This window comes from Dunckerocampus dactyliophorus, chromosome 4 (assembly GCF_027744805.1).
Source record: "Dunckerocampus dactyliophorus isolate RoL2022-P2 chromosome 4, RoL_Ddac_1.1, whole genome shotgun sequence".
NCBI lineage: Eukaryota > Metazoa > Chordata > Actinopteri > Syngnathiformes > Syngnathidae > Dunckerocampus > Dunckerocampus dactyliophorus.
This window is the reverse complement of record NC_072822.1, coordinates 22,153,620-22,174,241: the sequence shown is the minus strand read 5'-3', so window position 1 is coordinate 22,174,241 and position 20,622 is coordinate 22,153,620. Positions and strand designations below refer to the sequence as shown.

At 41.7% G+C, this 20,622-nt stretch overlaps 1 protein-coding gene across 3 annotated transcripts in view; it reads left to right on the top strand.

Moving 5' to 3' along the window:
* The window catches only part of LOC129179278 (RNA-binding protein Musashi homolog 1), a 40,244-nt gene extending 23,748 nt beyond the window's left edge, over positions 1–16,496 (top strand). Inside the window, exons 6-15 of one of the 3 annotated variants that reach the window (XM_054772304.1) lie at positions 3,754–3,846; positions 6,437–6,485; positions 6,920–7,002; positions 7,083–7,200; positions 8,781–8,861; positions 10,491–10,547; positions 10,785–10,844; positions 13,262–13,416; positions 14,869–14,914; positions 15,008–16,496. In XM_054772304.1, coding sequence (XP_054628279.1) covers positions 3,754–3,846; positions 6,437–6,485; positions 6,920–7,002; positions 7,083–7,200; positions 8,781–8,861; positions 10,491–10,547; positions 10,785–10,844; positions 13,262–13,416; positions 14,869–14,910 — 738 coding nt within the window. In that variant the 3' untranslated portion in view covers positions 14,911–14,914; positions 15,008–16,496. The remainder of the gene's footprint in view (positions 1–3,753; positions 3,847–6,436; positions 6,486–6,919; positions 7,003–7,082; positions 7,201–8,780; positions 8,862–10,490; positions 10,548–10,784; positions 10,845–13,261; positions 13,417–14,868; positions 14,915–15,007) is intronic. The other 2 variants (XM_054772303.1, XM_054772305.1) reach the window with 2 other exon arrangements.
* The last annotated feature ends 4,126 nt before the right edge of the window (positions 16,497–20,622 follow it).

Genomic DNA, 20,622 nt, shown 5'->3' with positions numbered 1-20,622 from the left:
GGGGGCAACAGTTCTCTTTTCCTCCAACCGGCAGCGACTGATTGTCTATGAAGAAGACGGATTGTGGGTTGAGAGAGGAAAATGGCGAAACACAATAAATCAATAAATGCAATAAATCGACAAAAAATACAGGCAGCTAACACTGTCACAGAGCTTGTCTGGCGGTGGATCTGCCTTGAGTAGCGACGCGATCATGAAAGATAGAGGTGACATGGGTGATGTAGGTGACGTAGACACAAATGCAGTTGACACTGGCAGCCGAAGCAACAAGCTAGTGGTTAGCGTTGCTGAGCCATGTGGCGCAACACCGGAAGCAGCTCAGAGTCGAGTGACTGAGAGCCCGACCCTGATTCTTCTGACGAGTGGCTACCGTCTGGATGGGTCAGCAGCACGGAGTCATCCCCACATCCAACAGACCCCACCGTCACTCTGCTTGAATTTGCTTCTCTGCAGAAAAAGCTTGTTTTCTCTGTTTTTTGGTCAAAATCAGGTGTTTTTGCTGAAACTACCCTATGTTCTACCACCAATATCTAAAGACCCAAAAAAGTTAGAAATAAACCTTTTTTTCTGATGAAAGAAGAGAGTCTAAAGTTTCTTTAGATAGTTTCAATGTTTATGTAGTCCTAAAACTCAATATTCTGTGGGTCTTGAAAGTTCAGCAAAAATGCCCAAAAACTGTCAGTATGGAGCTCTCTGCTCTGAACATGGCTGGCAGTCAATGGGTTAAGGGAGTTCTAAGTACAGCTTCAAAATGCCGAAAGAAAAAATGGGAGTGAGACAATTTATTGCCAACAACCATTAAACTTAAATACGTAGGTTGTTCATCAGTTAATCAAAAGGTTAAGACCATAGCTAAAAAAAAAACTGAAACCCCCCTAATATGGAAGTAATATTTTCAAAAAAGGACTCAGTAATGCACCATTCTTGTTAATCACCTTCAAAATTGCATTGGGCATGCTTGATGCCAGTGTTTCCAGGAGTGGGAATGTTGCTACAGGTGGTGAAGATGGCTTCATGGTGGGTATCCACTGCCTGGGACTGATGTGCATTTTTGTAAATTTCTCTTGCCATCCATCTGCAAATGTTCTCAGTTGGATTTAGATCAGGGGAAAATAGAGGATGGTTCAAAAGAGTCACGTTATTCCTCTGGAAGAAGTCCTTTGTCAGGCAGGCATTGTGGACTGCAGCATTGTCCATCCATCCATCCATTTTCCTCCACTAATGCGGGCCCCGCTCGTGGGGGTAGCAGTCTCAGTAGGGATGTCCAGACTTCCCGGTCCCCGGCCACCTCTTCCAGTTCCACCGGGAGGACACCAAGGCGTTCCCAGGCCAGCTGTGAGACATAATCCCTCCAGCGTGTCCTAGGTCTGCCCCGGGGCCTTCTCCCTGCAGGGCATGCCCGGGACACCTCACCAGGGAGGCGTCTGGGAGGCATCCGGACTAGATACCTTACTAGCCACCTCAATTGGCTCCTCTCGATGTGAAGGAGCAGCGTCTCTACTCTGAGCCCCTCCCGGATGACTGAGCTCCCACCCTATCTCTTAGGGAGAGTCCAGCCACCCTACGAAGGAAACATTTCAGCCGCTTGTAACCATGATCTCGTTCTTTCGGCCACGACTTAAAGCTCATGACCATAAGTGAGGGTGTGAACATAGATCGACCAGTAAATCCATGAAAATTATGCACAGAACCGGTGATAAAGGGCAGCCTTGGCGGAGGCCAACGTTCACCAGAAACAGGCTGGACTTGCGAACCAGGTTCCTGCTCCGGTTATACAAGGACCGAATGACACATACAGTCATGGAAGTGGAGCTGGTTCAGTGTTCCGCGACCAGGACAAGAACCACATTGCACCTCCTGTAGCCAAAGTTCGACTAACGGTCGGACTGCAGCATTGTCCTGTTGAAAAACCCAGTCATTACCACACAGACAAGGGCAGTCATGAGAGATGCCCCCTGCAACATCTCCACATACCCAGCTGCTGTTTGACGCCTTGCACAACCTGAAGCTTCATTGTTCCATTGAAGGAAAAAGCACCCCAAATCATGATTGTGCCTCCTGCAGTGTGCCGTGTGGAAAACATCTCAGGTGGGATCTCCTTGTCATGCAAGTAACGTTGGAAGCCAAAAGGACCGTCAAGGTTACATTTTCTTTACAATGCTTAACAATCCAAATGCATTCAAAGACAGAAAGATTTTTTTGCCTTTGTCATCAAGAGATCATGACAGTGTGAATACCTGACAAAAAATGACACTGTAACCACATTTTTGCCTTTTGGCTTTTAAAGGCTGTGGTCTTCAACTTTTGATCAGCTTATGAACAGCCTTTCAGTTTAATGGTTGTTTGCAATAAATTGCGTACTCAATCTATTTTAGTCTCATTCCCATTTCTTCTTTTTAAATTGTGAAGCTCTACTCAGAACCTCCTTAGATCCAACAGTGCAGAATGTAAATTCTTTCAATTTTTCAACTGGTCTTAAAATTTTGATCAGGAGTGTACATGGTCAACACAAAATTTCAGACCCAAAGGGATCGTTTCTATGAAAAATTGGTCGGTTTATGTCGACATGTGTTATTAGTTAGTATTATTATCTTCATCGTTATTGCTCTATGCAACTTCTCAGCCGTCTTTCATTCCCTTTTACACAAAATGCACCCATTTAAATTTTGTCCAAATAGAGGAAACCAACAAAGTGGTGTAGATTACTAACTACTTACTACACCAGTACTAAGATACACATGACAAAAAAATACAGGTGCTTCTCAACAAATTAAAATATTGTGCAAAAGTCATTTGATTTCAGCAGTCCATTTGCTATTTAAAGCGAAAACCACTAGTTTCAAATATTCAACTTTTTGAAAATGTTTCACATTTTATGCCACTTCGCGATTCGTATTTTGTGGCTCCACTGGCTGCTGTTGCAGCCATAACCGACGCCAAACTAAAACTCCGAACCCCCAAAGTCACTTCCTGTCCGCTCACCACTCAGCTCCCCGAGGGAACACATGCTTACTCTTTTAGTCTTATTATGTCTACTATATTGGGTAATATGAGTGTGAAGGTGACGAGAGGGGTGTTAGTTCTTGTCTAGAGGTCTACAATCATGTTAAAAACTGTATTTAGAGGGCCATAAACAGGTTTTCTATGTTCTAACTACAAATATATTCCATTTATAAACAGGAAATCCTACTTCGTGGAAATTCACTTACCACAGTCGGGTCTGGAACAAATTAACCACAATATACAAAGGATTACTGTACTGAATATGGGTTTTTTATTAGCCGGGCGCTAAAGTGTTTCTCACAGAATTACAATGTATTTGTGGCTAACCACTCGTCCACCGTGCGGCTGAACTAAAATTATCTAAATTTTTTGAAATTGTTCACCCTGTGCAAAGTGAATGTATAAAATATAAGAGTTTCACTCTTTCAATTGAACTGCTAGTACTGAAATAAACTTTGAAAATATTCTAATTTATTGAGATGCACCTGAAAACCAACATGAAAACCACATGAATACACAGTAACACAACAAAATACCATTGGTACTAACAATCATTTTAGCACCATTTATCAAGAAAAATGAGCCACACACAGCCATACTTTGTTTCTATTGTGGAATTATTACTATTTTAAGTACTGAAATAACCATGGCAAATTACAAAAAATGTCTTTTCAAACTACATTAAAAATTGAAATTCCAAACCTTCTGAGAAAATGGATGACAAATTGTATATTTTTTGTATTGGAACAGTTAGTGACTCGCACCAAGAAGATCTTTGTTGGAGGCCTGTCAGTGAACACCACTATAGAAGATGTCAAGCAATACTTCGACCAGTTTGGAAAGGTGAGTAATGTTTTGCAGTGTTTTTATATGGTGAGGCACACAAAGCACACATCCTAATACTGGGCTAGTTATCACAAACAGGCTGGCGCTTAGAAGCGAGGGAGTCACTGTGAGGAGGAAGGTGAGAGGGTAACTAACGAGGCTGAGAGCTCCTCGGGGCCTGAGCAGCAGGCGAAGACGAGGGGCACTGGACGAGGGTGGGGGGTGAAGCGAAAAGTTTTGTGGCGAGTGTTTGGTGACGGTGAAGAAGGAGGAGGGATTATCAGAATCTGAATTAATCTGATGTAACAGCTGCTCCTACCCACAACCCCCTCCTGACCCGTTACCGTGGTGACCTGGCTTGCCCATTGTCCCCAAGTAATTCTGTGGGTAAGGGGGTTTTGTTCTGGAGGAGGAGGGACGAGGCGGTGTTTCGGGGGTGTTTGCATGAGTGTGTGTGGGGTGAGGGGGTCAACTTGAGTTTAGAAACAATAAATAAAGTTGACTAAGACACCCAAAGCTCTGAAGATATACCGTAAATGTTTGATCAGAGGGTATTTCCTCAATGTGTCGGTGGGTTTTGATAGATTTCAACATAAAGTGGCGTGTTTTTTTCAGAGCATGGTGCAGAGAATAGATGATGGGTCTACAAAGGCACCAACGAGGGAGGGAGGGCTTGATCGAGAGGAAAGTGGGGCAAAGATGGGGTGTGGGGGAGATTTACAACAGCTCTTATGCCTCTGTGCAGATATTTTTTTTTGGTTTCTTCCACCAACATACTGGAACTTTCTGGATTCTTCACCTACTTACTGCACCGAGTAACAGGTGCACAAAAACTTTTCCAAAGTCAAAGCTGTGAAGATTGTCCGCCATCCATCCCATCTCCAACAAGGTGGCACATTATTTTCGGTGCCAAAGGTGTGGCCTCCTGGTTCCCTGCGCTCCCATCTCAATCATAGCGGCTAGATGAATTTTTGCCCAGAGAGATATCGAGGGATGGCCGGTGAAATGTGGGCTCCAGCCATCCATGGAAGTTCCTGATTAGACTGCCTCACTGGACCTTTTGTGTCCCGTCATGGCGAGGACAAAGGAGTGCGGAGAGGGATGGGCAGGGGATAACAGGGAAGATGAGAGGTGGAAAAAAAAGGGATAAGGGGGAATATTGTCCAGCAGCACACCATTAAAGTGCTCACAGTTTGAAATATTCAGCCATGATGTGCAATTAAAACACTTTGCATCTTTAAAAGGGCTATTCTATCTTCCTGCTGTCCCGGTGGAGTTTTTTTAGTGTGGGAATGTCTTGTCTTGACTTAGATGTGACGCACCTACCATTTGGAATCTTGAAATGACTTCTTCTTGGAGATCAACTTTTTTCACCGAGGGCTTCATACAGAAAAACTGACAAATGCAGGAGACAACTTTGATGCATATTTTGCATTAAATATGCTAAAGCCAATCCCATGTATGTCAATATAAGCTAACAAAACATCCATGTTGTAGTTTTTGTGTTATAGCTGACAAAGAAATGAGTGTAATCTAATTAATAACAAATTAAGAGCCGATAAAAAACGAGCTGCCGGCCAAATAGCCCCCGGGGCTACAGTTTGGACACCCCCGCTGTATGTGATAACCCAACATTTAGATGCAGGGTAGCCGTGATTTGAGGTCCGCTTTCACACTGACACTCTTCACTCACCTTTGACCTTTCTGGAGGCAAACGAGTCTTGGGGGTTTACACACACACACGCATTGCAGTGTGTTGGCATACACATATATGAGTATGGATCATATCCATTGCAGCCTATTATAGACCAAGAGCACTGATTCATTTAGCAAATGTTTATTTGTGTGTAGTGAGGGGAGAGAAAACAAACAGGTCGACTTTGACATAAGAAACTGTGTGTGTTTGTGTGTGTGTGTGTGTGAATAGGCTAGACACCTGTGTGTATGCTTTCTAAAAGGGAGGCTGGGCCGGTGGGAGAGGTCAAAGGGAGAAGAGGAGAAGGAATTATGGCTGAGTGTGCCAACAAACAAAGCCTCTAGGCCTCTTTGTTCTCCCTCTCCCTTTGTCTTTTCTTTCTCCTCCCTTTCCACTTTGACCCAATCTTTTTTTCTTACCAGTCTCTCTGTACTCTCTTTCACTGTATCTCCACCTGTCGTTATTCCTCCCTCCCCCCCCATCCACCTGCCTGCAAGATTCACCTTTCTACACAGCTTTGTGGTGTGTGGCTCTCCCTCTATTCATGTATTTCATGTCGGTTCCAGCGCTTTCATGAGGACTTGTTGTACAGTTGCCATGGGAATGTCAAACTTTGGAGGGTAGAAAAGGGGCAGATTATGTGAACAGGCGCTTTGCATGCCACCCATTATGTGCACGGGGCACATACCCAGCCAGGCCTTGTTCTGGAGTCGTCCTTCATATTTTCCTCTCTTTACTTCCTCTTTCATAACCTGTCGCCTCCCTCCTCCCTCTTCCTCCTCTTCGCGTCTGTCCATCTGTTGCCGAGCCTCCCTGCAGAACTTGAGAAGGGCTGAGGTCAGGCAATATGTCGTGTGGCGAGAGAGAGAGAGAGCTTGCATGGTGTAAAACTGTCTTGTTTGTCCCCTCCAGGTGGACGACGCCATGCTCATGTTCGACAAGACCACCAACAGACACAGAGGTGAGACGGCCTGACCTCCTCTCTCTGTATCTTTCCTCTCAAATGCTTCCTCAAGTTTCTACTCTTCCTGCAGTGCTTCCTGGGTGTCTATTGATCCCCCCTCCCCCCTGCAGGCCTCCTTCCTGTGGGCCTGAGCTAGAGGAGACAAACAGGGCTAGTCTAATTAGCCAGTCCGTTAATCAGGATCAGGATAAAGCCTCCTTAAGCACCTCCTCCCCACCCTGGGACTGATCGATTATGACAGCCTACCAGCTTTGCCCTGGCCTTCTGGCCAGGAGGGGAGGGAGGAATGGTTGAGTGTGTGTATGTGTGTGTGTATGGGGGAGTGGGTTAAGCGGCTATTACAACTGATTACTCTGGACTATTAGCTGTAGCAGTGCACATAAAGGCCTACTGTCTAAATGTTCTCCTCACGCACGTCTCGTCCTCATCAGGGTTCGGCTTTGTGACCTTCGAGAACGAGGATGTGGTGGAGAAAGTCTGTGAGATCCATTTCCATGAGATTAACAACAAAATGGTGAGAAGCTCCACTTGTCAAAATGCCCTGGCACAATTTGCGCTCATCAAGTTGTGTCATTGTGTTTTGCCCGGAAACAGGTGGAATGCAAGAAAGCTCAACCCAAGGAGGTGATGTCCCCAACTGGCTCGGCCAGGGGGCGCTCTCGGGTGATGCCCTATGGCATGGATGCCTTCATGCTGGGGATTGGTATGCTCGGTAAGTACCTATTGATCAGGATAGGAAGGATGATTCGCTAACAACTGTAGCTACACTCAGCGGATTTGAAGGTCACGTGATGCTTCATCTTTTGATAGCCTGACCCATCAAACTGGCTGCTTCACTTGGCCACCATGGAGCTTTAAAGATTTTCATCTAGCCACCACCTTGTGTTGTGGTGGCAGGAGTGACAGTTTACAGTACGCTAATTATGTCCTGTTTCCATTTTGGAGCTGCATTTTTATGTTCTCTGAGTGGGCACCAATCATAAGTCTTCAAAAAAAACAACAACAAACAACCCTTGTAAAATGTCAAAATACACCTACACATTATTTGTCGCGCATTCAACCCACACCTCAAGTTACTGCCCAAGTAAGGATCAGGACACTTCTTTCTGCTTAGAAAAGTCCATGGAGAGCCACAGGTGACATTCACAACTATGTTTACAAACAGAATGTATCAAATGGCTGTTTTGACATGTCTGATCTCCACACTACCTTAAGCATTAGACCTTGGGCAGATGTCTTTATGGCGCATAGGCCTTAAGTCATCTTCTTAATTCATTTGCCAATGCTGCTACCTACTGTACAGTGTAGAAACTGCACCCTTGTCACTGCTTTGATTTGACTAGCTATTTATTGAACAAGAACACAATTCTTTTTACAACTCAGATAAACGTGTTACTTATTTTGTTGACTATATTGGGCAGCATATTGTAAACCAAGTAGCTTGTAGAGTATCACCAACCTGCACGTCAGATCCCACAGCACCAGGTTTCAAGTGTAACCGGCGGTGTTTGTCTCTGATGGAGTGACGACAGACACAGGGTTGCTGCGGAGTTGTACGTCGTTTTACTCTCAGAAGAAAAACACACATGTAGTCACAATGTGGCCGAATAATGTGCCCCCTCTCACTTGGAGATCACGAACAAAAAGGGAAGTACAAAGGCTCAAACTTATAATGAAAGGTGTCACACTATTTAGAGCAGTAGGGGGTACACAGAGACATACGTTATTGACGTTCCACATGAATAAATTATGCAAATACAATACAATACAAACACATCAGGCATTTCTTGAACATACATTTTGTGTAATTATATCAGACATTTATATAACGTATTTACAATGACTTAATTGATCTTGTTACACATGGGTAGTTAGTTGTTGTTAGTCAGTTCCGTTTTATTTCTATTTGGGGGTGTAGGGTAGGGGTCAAGGTAGAATACATTATTAAATTTAGACGTGAGTCTGGATACTGTGACATATTTTCTGACACTCTCCTTAATTTTTTAGCTAATAATGCTTCATGAAAAAAAATCATGACTATGTAAAAGGTTGTATCTTAACCATCCATCCATTATTTTCAATGCCGCTTAATTCTCACTCAGGTCGCGGGGGTCTGCTGGAGCCTATTGTATGTAACCATTTAAAATATAAATTTGAATTGTTTCCCCTTGGTGGATTTTTCGTTTGTGTGTGTTTGGCTTGTAAAAAAAAAATCATAATATTTATGTTTGTATCCCGCACTATTATCTGATACTGTAAGTGTCATTGCCTATTTCCTCTTTGTCACCACAGGTTATCCAAGCTTCCAGACTGCCACCTACACTAGTCGGAGCTATGCAGGCATCACCCCCGGATATACCTACCAGTTCCCTGGTAAAAACAGCATCCACTCTCCTTATGATGCACTCTTTGTTGTTTTACTTAGGAGGCAGGAAAGAAAGAACATTTTTCTTACTGAACACACAAGAATAATATTAGTAATTATTATTAGAGTATAGTTCTTAATGGAGCTGAACATTATCAGGCTTGAAGGATCATTTTGGTGCGTCTGAGTATGGGCATTCAGTGTTTCCCATACATTCATTTATTTGTGGGGGTCCGCCACAAATAAATTTGTACCACCACAATAGCCCTCATAAACACATTACAATGGGACCGTGTAACTCCGCTTGTTAACACACCTCATATGCACCTGGTCTGCCAGAGAATAAGAAGACGCAGCAGGAGGGATCAGTGTTGTCAATTTAGCAATATTATTGCTATATTTAGCGTAAGTGATCAGAACCCGCTAGATCCATGGCTCTCAACTGGTTTGGCTGCAGGACCCACCATCGCCCTTCAATGACAAGCGGTGACCCAAATTGCGGAAACGTTTTTGTGCAAACTTCTCAAATATCTTATTGATTTAATAAATCACATGTATTTATTTAAACGATACGTTTAAAAGAACTGCTTGCAACTGCAGCCGCCTAGAGAGATGTTTCAAGCATTATATCCTGCCATTCTCCTGCTCCGAGCATGTAAGCTGCGCCCCAGCTAACACGCATGCGCTCAGCCCTGGCGGTGCAATTCTGAACCAGTTGCAAACAGTCAAGGTGAACATGCAAATGCATCATGGCCAGTTGTGGAAATGAGTTGATGACGGCATTACACACCAACCCCTGCCCCCAATCTACCACTGCAAAACACATATATTGCAGTCTTGTGGGAAACACTGGGGAATTGATGAAATATCCTTTATCCACTATAGGAAAAATGAATGCTGAATTAATATATTTTAAATATAATTTTTAATGGATATTGAATATACGACTATATAACGTGAATATTCTATTGTTCTGTCCAATGTCGCTGTCGTATTGAGAGCGATAATGCTACCCAAAGGGATTCTTCTTTAGACCAAAAACTAGTTGAGCCTGACTGAACAGACCCTGTAGTGATGACAGCTTAGTACTGCACTCCATTTTGCCTAAGTTGCCTCAAGTGCGTCACTGTATAATAAATCAACAATTTCACACAATTAATCAATCAGTTCTTATGCCCATCTTTAGGTGTCTGAGAGGCTGCGTAGTTGTGTGTTGAACTGCAGTGAAGTGTAAATGCACAAATACAAACATGTCAGTGTCAATGTCAATGACACTGTGTGTGTAAATTGCTGCTTGTAAATATCAGGGAGTGGATTTGCATTAATATGTGTGTACATGTGTTTTAGCACTGAGTGTGTGTGTGAAGGTGTTGTAGTTATCCACAAAAGGACATATCCAGACGCATGAATGCTGTTTTATACTGAATTGATAGATGTAATATTTGCTGTATTATTTTTCAATGATATTTCATCCAACAACTCCTGCTTCCTTTCCTTAAATCCCATGTGCTCCTGTTTGACTGCTCCTTCTTACCAACGAGGTGTTTTCCAGCCCACACATGTGTGTGTGTTGTCCTTGCTTGCCTGTCCAAGGTGGTGGTGTGTGACTCAACAGCACTCTGATGTTTCTGTTTTAGAGTTCCACTTAGAGAGGACTCCCCTTCTGACTTCACCCCACCCCCCTGAGCTCACAGGTCAGTCGGTCCCTCCTTTGGACTTTACAAGCAGCATGTTGTCCATCTGCTACACACCCCGTTAGGAGAGACACATCAATATCTACTGTATGTTTTGCATGTTTGTGTTTGTGGGTCAGGATTGCCGACAATTTTGACTTGGGTGGTTTTCGTTATTGCTCTCCTGTCACTTCTAATCGTCTCGCAAGTTTTCTGTCTGCTTCAAGTTGTCATGTTTATTCTGTTCTGTCTCAACAGCCATTCCCCTCACAGCGTACGGACCAATGGCGGCGGCGGCGGCAGCAGCAGTAGTCAGAGGTATAAACTGTGAAAAGCCTTTTAGCCATAGCCATGCAAATACCCTTTAAAGCAGTGTTTCCCATCCTTTTTTGAGCCAAGGCACATACATTATATGTTGTCAAGGGATTAAAAAAAAAACAAAACTTAATGTCATATACAGTCACCCCTCGTTTATCGTGGTTAAGTGGTTCCAGACCCAACCGCGAAAAGTGAATTTCACAAAGTAGCAAAGTAGGAGTCAATATTAGGAGGATTCAGTATAAATAAATGGAATAGTTACAGCGTCGAAAACATGTTTATGACTTTCTAAATCTGTTTTTTTTACCATTAGTAGAGCCCTGTAGACGTGAAATAACACCCCTACAGACACCTTTACACTCCTATTATTCTTTCTTTTAAACTATTTTGGCATCTTCCTGACCACACTCTGTGATTACAAAACTAGAATAGTGTGCTGACATCTGTGACTTCAACTCGGTCTGGTGAGAGGTACGGACTCGTCGAAATAAATTAATTTAAAGCGGTGACAGCCGTTAGCAAGGGAAGCTAACCGGCTAACCGCTGAAGCTCAAGGCGGTTGCTTAGCAACAATGCAGAGAAAAAAACAAGGCCGGGAGACCTCAGGTCCAGATACCCTGGAAAGGCCACCCCTGGAAAGAATGCCACCACCAACAGAGGTGCTAATAGCCCTGGAGCCACCCAATATGCAGGAAGACGGGACGCCATTTATGCTGTCTCTGCTGTTGACCCGAGTGGAGCGCTCAGTATATAACGGCTTGCAAAATCTATTGATTGAAATGAAAGAGCTACAGCAGCACATACTGCATATATTGCGGCACAAGTACAACATGATCTAAAAAGTCTGCAAAAACAGATTGTAACTCTACAACATCAGAATGACAGCCCCAGGAAGAGTTTCTCTGAGTTTCAAGAGGAGGTCAAACACATGAGGGCGGAGGTTAAATACCTGAGGGAGGAAAATAGAGAGCAACAAAATGAAATCAAGGTATTACAGGATAATAATCCTGCCTTGAGCGCCGCTCTTAAAGAAGACAAAGAAGTAGCGCTATCTAAAGTAGCGTCAGTTTTCAAAAATGGAGACAAATCAGTTCACAAGCTACCAAAGTACCAACGCTACAGACCGCAGAAGGTGAACAGCTGCAGTATTTATGGATTTGTCAAATGCTTTTGATACAGTTAATCACAACATCCTAATTAAAAAACTAGAAAGATATGGAATCAGAGGGTTAGTCTTGAACTGGGTAAAAAGCTACTTAGCAAACAAGAATCAATATGTGAAGCTAGGAGAACACACATCTGCAAGCTTAAATATATTGTGCGGCGTACCCCAGGGGTCAATACTGGGACCAAAACTGTTCAACCTATATATTAATGACATCTGTAAAGTCACGAAAAGACCTAACGCTAGTATTATTTGCAGACGATACTACTGCATTTTGTTCTGGAGAAAGCACACAAGCGCTAATAGAAAAAGTCATAGATGAAGTTCCATCCATCCATCTTCTATGCCACTTATCCTCACTAGGGTCTCGGGGGCATGCTGAAGCCCATCTCAGCTGACCTCGGGCGAGAGGTGGGGTACACCCCGGACTGCTCGCCAGCCAATCACAGGGCACATATAGACAAACAACCATTGACACTCACATTCATACCTATGGATAATTTTACGTCTCCAATTAAGCTAACATGCATGTTTTTGGAATGTGGGAGGAAACCGGAGTACCCGGAGAAAACCCACACACGCACGGGGAGAACATGCAAACTACACTACAAAGATGGTTTGATAAAAACAGAGTATCCCTGAACCTAAGTAAAATTAAAATAATACTATTTGGTAATAGCAGAAAGGATAACCAAAAGACACAGGGCTAAGCCACAAAAAAGCAAAACTCTGCTAGAAAAAGTAAAAGCAGGGAAAAATACTAGAACAGCAAAAAGTACAAAAAGCGCTGCTGAATAACAATGCAGTGACCAGAAAGCTAGACCTAAGGCAGGTCTGCTTTGTTTTGCTTTTCATGTTTTTCATTCACTTTTTACAAATGCGTCATGGCCAATTATGCAAATTTGACGATTATGTCATCACGGCATTCCCCGCCCCCACAACCCACCACTGCCACAAATAGATTGCAATCTTGTGGGAAACATTGAAATGTGATTTAATTGGCCAGGTTTGAAAAAATAGGACAGAGAACATGATGAAAATGAAAAAAAACATGATCTGAAAAGTGTTATTAATAACAGTGCGAGTTCTCACTGGAAATGAGATACTAACATACTGTACAGTTGTGTAACCTATTAACTGTTTCTTTTCGTGATGTGATGTTGCTTAAAGGAGACTTCGTTAGACTTAACAAGACTTTTAATCTGATTCTCAAACAGTAACCCTGACCTGGTTGTTGTTATGGCACCTTTAGGCTCTACCCCATCTCGCACAGCTGGATTTTTGGGAACCAGCAGCCCGGGCCCCATGGCAGACCTTTATGGAACAGCTGGTCAGGAGTCAGCGGTCAGCAGTTACCTCAGTGCTGCAAGTCCTGCACCGAGCACTGGATTCAGCCACAGTCTTGGGGTGAGATACTATCAATGTGAAGCTGCACTGTGTCATCATGAGAGGGCTGTGTTACTGATATTTATTAGCCAAAATAATAACCATATTGCAGAATAGCTATTAGGTGACGGCAATTTAAATGAAGCTATTCATGGGGTTACCATCTAAGACCCTCTAAAAATGCCTATTTTTGATACTACCTCATAATACGCCTCTCACAGTTATCAAACACAATTTAAATTCAGTTTTACACAATAAGAAACAATTACTGGCATACGGTATACCAGGGGTCCTCAATTCCATTTGTCCAAGGGCCACAGTTTTTCTCGGCAGACACTGTGAGGACCAGATGGTACTGTTGATTATTAAATAATAATTATTTTTAAAATGATTTATATGGCTATATAGCTGTATATATATATATATAAAGCTAAAGCTTTAGCGGGCTGGATGTGGCCCACGGGCTGCCTATTGAAAGCTCCTGTAGTATACAGTATTGTACTTACAAAACATGCAGTTACGCAACATCACATCTTATCATAGCATCTTCCTGCAGGAAAATGTTGAGTGAGTTGACTTGTGAGACAGCGCCCTCTGCTGGAGTCATAGCTGCAGCGTTTCCTCTGCAGATAGCGCCATCAAACCACTTTCTATTTAAGTTACCGTAGAAAAATTATTTACACTAATATACCCTCGTTTATTGCGGTTAATTGTGGTATACCTGGCTATGATAAGTAAACACCCATATAGTTATCTTTACATTTTTATTACCCAATATACATAAGACATAACCAGAGAAAAAAATCAATTTAAGACATAAATAAGACTTGTGCTCGTGTGTGTCTCAGTAAATGTGTTCCGGATGTGTGCGACAGGATGTGACATCGGTTCAATGTTGAGTTTCAGCTGGTTTTATGACCACAACAGTAGCCCGCGTTATTATTGTGATTATTATGACTATGTTATTACTGTTGTGCCTGTTTTGAGATCATTCAAACCTGCAATAAAAGACTGTTGTTCTGGCGATCAAGTCCGGTGCTTGACTCACCGAACGATTACTGACACCTCGTGACCAATGTAGAATGCTACATTCACAATTTGTCATCGTCTTCTTGATTACTTATATTTTTATTTTACTTCATTTGTGTTCTAGCCATTTGTATGCTTCACAATTCTACATTTTGGGAAAAAAATACATAACATTTGTTACAATATGTATATATTTTTATTAATAATAGGCTGTATTTAATCACGAAACAGCATGACTTATCAATATATTTTTGAAAAACCATGATGGAGTGAAACGACTGGAGTTACAATTTAAAGCAGAGAAAAGAATTCTGCGGATAGGTGGGGTATAATATCTGTAAAGAAAGGTTTGATTTGATTGTTCTGTCCCATATGCACCTCATCATCAATTCATGCAGTAGCTCAAAGTCAGTGAACTTTAAACTTTTATATTTCCTCCTATAGGGTCCTTTGATCGCCACGGCCTTCACTAATGGCTATCACTGAGAAAGTGAGTGACTTGGTGTACATTTCTGCAGGAAAGCATGCAGGAAAGCAACAATACGCTTGTATGGTAAACTAACATAGCTCGTTTGTGTGTCAGTGCAGGCGTTTTGGCGCAGAGCTGGAGGGAGTTGACGCTATTTTGGAGCTGATCTGGCCTGTCTGTGTCCACTCTGCCTCTCAAGGTGGGGGAAGCTGAACCCCCATCACACACACGCACACACGCACATGCTGATGTCAACCTCACTTCAGCATAATCTCTTTTTTAAAAAGCCAGCAAAAAGAACAAAACACATACAAATGCTGTATTTTCTGTGTTATTTTTTTCCTGTTCTGTTCACTTTGTCGTTTTGAGCAACCGCTGCATTTTGTGCTATCAGGTTATCTGGCCTCTTATTTCTCTCATAAAGAGCTGAATCTCCGAGCGAAGGCCAGGAGCGGTACTAAAAAAAAAAAATGTCAAAAGTTCATAATGAATTTTAACCATGATTTGTGATCAATTCCGTTTTTTGAAAAGGTGTCACAAAATGTATATCGTCGTAGGTTTTTAACAAAATCGTGTTACCTTTAAAATGAAGAGGAGGGTCATTGGTCACAGTTACATGCTCGGCCTACATGAGCTGTACAATGTTGTAAAATACTGTAAATATGACTTTTGTTTGGAGGTTAAAGAAGAAGGATGGGTGTGGGCGCAGCTATATTTAGGATCTGGGAGGCTTTAGAGAAGTGATACAGTTACTTCTTCAACAATTCTACACTTTGTTACATATCATAGATTGAGAAAACCATCTCAGTATGTGTCTGTCACTGTTAGACCAGCCATACTTTTGCGTAGGCATTTCTATTCCTGTGTCACTTCATTGAAAAGCTGCTGTGAGTTCAGCGAGGGAGGAGTTGTCTTTATTTTATTGTTTTTGAGTGTGGGTGGGAGGGTGTACATGCACGGAAAAATGCTCCTTACATGGGAGAGGGGGAAAAACATGCTGTTTTCTTACTTTGTCATATTGTTTTTACTGTGATTTTCAAGATGTGAATATTGGATGATGGAGGAACATGAAGGACGAGTCTGTTACACACACATGCCAACGCTAACAGCCACTTTCTGCTCTGTGCTGGTTGTGTGTTTGTGTGTGGCATGGTTTCCTAAACATGTACCATGTTTGTGGTTGGGGAGGGAGGTACCTCTGTGCAAATGTGAAATTTTAATTAGACTTTTTAATGATACATTAACATTTTTATTGGAAAGGTGTAAATGCTACATCCATCAGTGCATATCCACTGCAGGGGGCAGTTTTACAGCAAAATCACTGCATTCAAAGTGAATGGGATGTTGCACTGGCTGACCAATATGACCAATATGTATTCAGCAGAATAACAAAGCACTCCCGATCTACAATATACCTAAAAGATTTTCATATTTTCATTGACCTTCACACTCACCGACACTACTGCAGGTAGTTCATACTTTGATGCTGGAAAGATAACAATCTCGTCAACACTGTAACCCGAACTTCACTTTTCTGTCATGATATTTCTTTTGAGGAAAAAAAAACTTTTTAAAATTCCTAATAAATTATTCAAAAACATTCCACTTATGTTTCATGACTGACCCTTTTTGCACACACAGACCGTCACGTTTTTTGCGGGTGTTACGTTACGACCAAGGGTAAAAATCCAGGGGCGCTGCCAGGAATTCTGGGCCCCATGAAAAAAAAATCACCGTGGGCCTCCCCATGGCAGCTCTTGTCGCCACATCACCAGAAACTTAGGTAACCCAACAAGAGCTTTACATAACTCTACCTTTGAAGGTTTGCAAATGTCTTGCTTATTATTGTTCAATACTACTAGTGTAATATTTACTGCTATGAGTAGTCAATGTAAGTCTGCATATACTTTAGTATATCTTTTAGGCCATCTTTTACTGTCGCACTGTAAAAGTGACAACACGACTGAACACAAAAGGCAGTTTTTAAATGAAACTTTTTATTGTTAAAGGAGAAAAAAAATCCAAACCTACATGGCCCTGTGTGAAAAAATGATTGCCCCCTAAACCTAATTACTGGTTGGGCCACCCTTAGCAGCAGCAACTGCAATCAAGCCTTTGCGATAACTTGCGATGAGTCTCTTACAGCGCTGTGGAGGAATTTTGGCCCACTCATCTTTTCAGAATTCTTGTAATTCAACAACATTGGAGGGTTTTCGAGCCACTGCCTTTTTAAGGTCATGCCGCAGCATCTCAGTAGGATTCAGATCAGGACTTTGACTAGGCCACTCCAAAGTCTTCATTTAATTTTTCTTCAGCCATTCAGAGGTGGACTTGCTGGTGTGTTTTGGATCATTGTCCTGCTGCAGAACCCAAGTTGGTTTCAGCTTGAGGTCACGGACAGGATTCATGGTTCCATTTGATCACAGCAAGCCTTCCAGGTGCTGAAGCAACAAAAGAGCCCCAGGCCATCACACTATCACCACCATATTTTACTGTTGGTATGACGTTTTTCTGAAATGTTGCGTTACTTTTACGCCAGATGTAATGGGACACACACCGTCCAAAAGGTTCAACTTTTGTCTCGTCAGACCATGGAGTATTTTCCCAAAGGTCTTGGAGATCATCAAGATGGTTTCTGGCAAAATTGAGACGAGCCTTAATGTTCTTTTTGTCTGTCATGCAAGCCGTTTTTGCTCAGTGTCTTTCTTATGGTAGAGTCATGAACACTGACCTTAATGAAGCATGACAAACATTTAAAAAAATGGTGGACTTTTCTGACAGTGGTATATGTATGCTGTACATTTTACCTGTATTATGAAATATTCATTAATTATTACCAACTTAGAGTGAATGAGATGTGTTTTTTGCTGACAAATTTTGAAAGAAAAATATTATTTCGACCAAAAATCTTGAATTTGTGAGGCTGTGAATGCTGAATCGCAAATGTGTAGGGATCCACTGTGATATTTTATAGTATAGGTGGTTCAACTCACTACAAGCAATAATTTACTATACTTACACTACAAGTCAAATGTTTTAGAACACCGCAATTTCTCTGTAGGAAAAACCTACATTTTCAAGTGTTAAGATGGTCTGTCTCTGTTCCATTGATTATAATTATTCCATTAATTGCCTTTTTCTTGCCATTTTTGTATCATCACATTACTTGCAGCACAATACTGTTCAACTGATGCTAGCGAGGGAGTAGTACCACAGTGTGTTCCAAACACGGCTTTTATTCAGACAGAGGAGGTTGTAAGTACTCCAGGAAGTTGGAACATCTATACAATTATAGCAGCACCAACTGTCAAGGCTTGATCAACCTCCATTGCTGCAGAACAGCTTTCAATTGTTGACCCATTTTGTGGTCCCTGAAAAAAGCCTTTTTGACGAATTCTGAAACATATGTTATTTTTCAGTTTTACCTTTTTTTTAACCTGTGGCAGTTCACCACTTATCTTTGTACCATTTCAAGCTATTCATTGCACTTGAACAATAAATAACTGGAAAAACTGGGGTGTTCTAAAATGTTTGACCGGTAGTGTATATTTGATTATTGACATTTTTCATGCACCACGGAGGTAATGTTGTCATAGTCCTGGGTTGGTATGCAACTGGTTTAACCCCCTGAGACCCAGCAGCAGACCCAGCCATTTTTACCTCCATCATCTTTTTTACTGTTTTGATGAGAGGAACAATATGTTTTTATACAAAACAAACAAACAAGCTCTACTTGTCCTAGATCCAGGTATTTATATTCCATCTTTACACTTATATTAATACTGGATATGAAAAAAATCACTGAAAAACGTCACTTGTACTTTTCTGATTTTCATTTAGATTTCATGGCAAATGTTTGGTTCACTCATGTCATGAATGACATGGAAAGAAGCGTTTTTTTCTTCAACAATCTAACACAGTAGTAAGTCCTCATGTCCACTACAGAGGACATTGGAAATGTACTGTTCTTCTTCAAAATGACGGTGCTGTATGTTACCAAAACCACGTCTCACTATTTACTAAACACCTTGTCTTAAAAAAAAATCTTAAAAATATAAAAAACATGAATAAATTCGTGACCATCGTGCATTTATATGTTCTGTCCTCATTGTTTCACATGAATGTACTGTATGTACAGTATTTGTAATGATTGTAGTAACTCTTCTACTCCTGAACCGCTGCACCTAAATGAGTGAAAATTTGTCATGCACATGCACCTTTTCTGTGTTGCCAGTGCTATTATTTTTCAGACAAATACACAACGCGGTGACCTGTTATTAAACCCGTAAATTTGAATAGTCGGATAAGTCGGATTGACTTCACATAGCTCGATGTGCTATACAAAACTCGAACTTTATGGTGTTAATCATCACAAAATTTGGCACACACCTGTCGGGAACTGAGAAGCACATCTCTGCAAAATTGGTGGAAAAACACGGCCACCATACACCAAAAGAATTTTGCAGGGTCACGTAAATCTTTGTAAAACGCGTACTGAATGTAAGTGACTGGGAAATAATAACAATTGGTGAGGACCAAAGTGATATTTTTTTCACAAGGCTCCAAATCCCCGGCGTAACATTGGTACAGTATCGTAGGATTAATCTGTCCATTGATTCTCTATCATCATTACAGAAAGAAATGAAATGAAAATATCCTAAATGTCATCTGTTAATTTGCCTGCAGCTTTTCCTTCCAATGAGAGGACACTTGCTGACTTGGCGATAGGAAAAGGCTGACCTTTACTACAACTGGAATACTGATGACTTTGCATTTTTATTATGAGTGTCTGGTAACAGGTTTCACTGGAAAGCTGTGAGAACCCAAAGAAACGACACACAAGGACTTCTTACACTACAAGCCTTGATGGTCTGAATACTGTGTCTCATTGCATGCATTACATGTTTTGCCTTGGAGCTCGAGGAATATTTTGCAAAAGCAGTTTGACTGACAAATGCAATGAAAAGACAAGGACCGAGTCAGGCAAAAGGGATTAAATATTTTGGCGATGGAACAGACACAAAACACATCACGGCAATAAGTGGATAATGGAAGTATCCACTTGTCTTTTGGTCACGTTTTTTTATGTTACAAATAAAGTATACTGTATATGGGTGATTATATATGGCTGATTCTCTTGAAAGGGGTACCAGAGAGGGTGCCGTCACTTTAAGGGGCATGATGCACAGACGACAGTGATGTGAAGCTATAACCATATTAAAATATACTGCAAACACATTGAATAAACAGGGGAAACATTGTTGTTTTGTATAAAACACAATCTGATGTCAATTTCAGGCCGTTTGCGCATCGCCATCACAAAACTAAACACAACGGTGGAACTTACGTTTCAGCTACTGTGATTTCCAAAGTATCACACTTCATTGTGCACCAAACGCATCCAAAACATGTGCTTTGACCAAACTCAGATTACATTACGCGGCTTTAACGTAAACAACTTAGTCCACACACAGTGTAACTCAAATTTAATTGAGGAAAACTATATGCAAATGAGCTGATGTCTGCACCCAATGTGAACTTCAGAGTATTTCCGGGCCATTTGTTTATGTATGTGTTCCACAGCGGAAGAAGATGCCAGCATCTTCATCACATACACACAAATGCACAGGCGAGAGTGCACAGGGGTACGACGGGAGATAAATATAAGCGTTTTGTGAGGTCTGAGTTTTTTGAGGAGGCATTTTTGTGATGCAAATGTGTTACTCTTT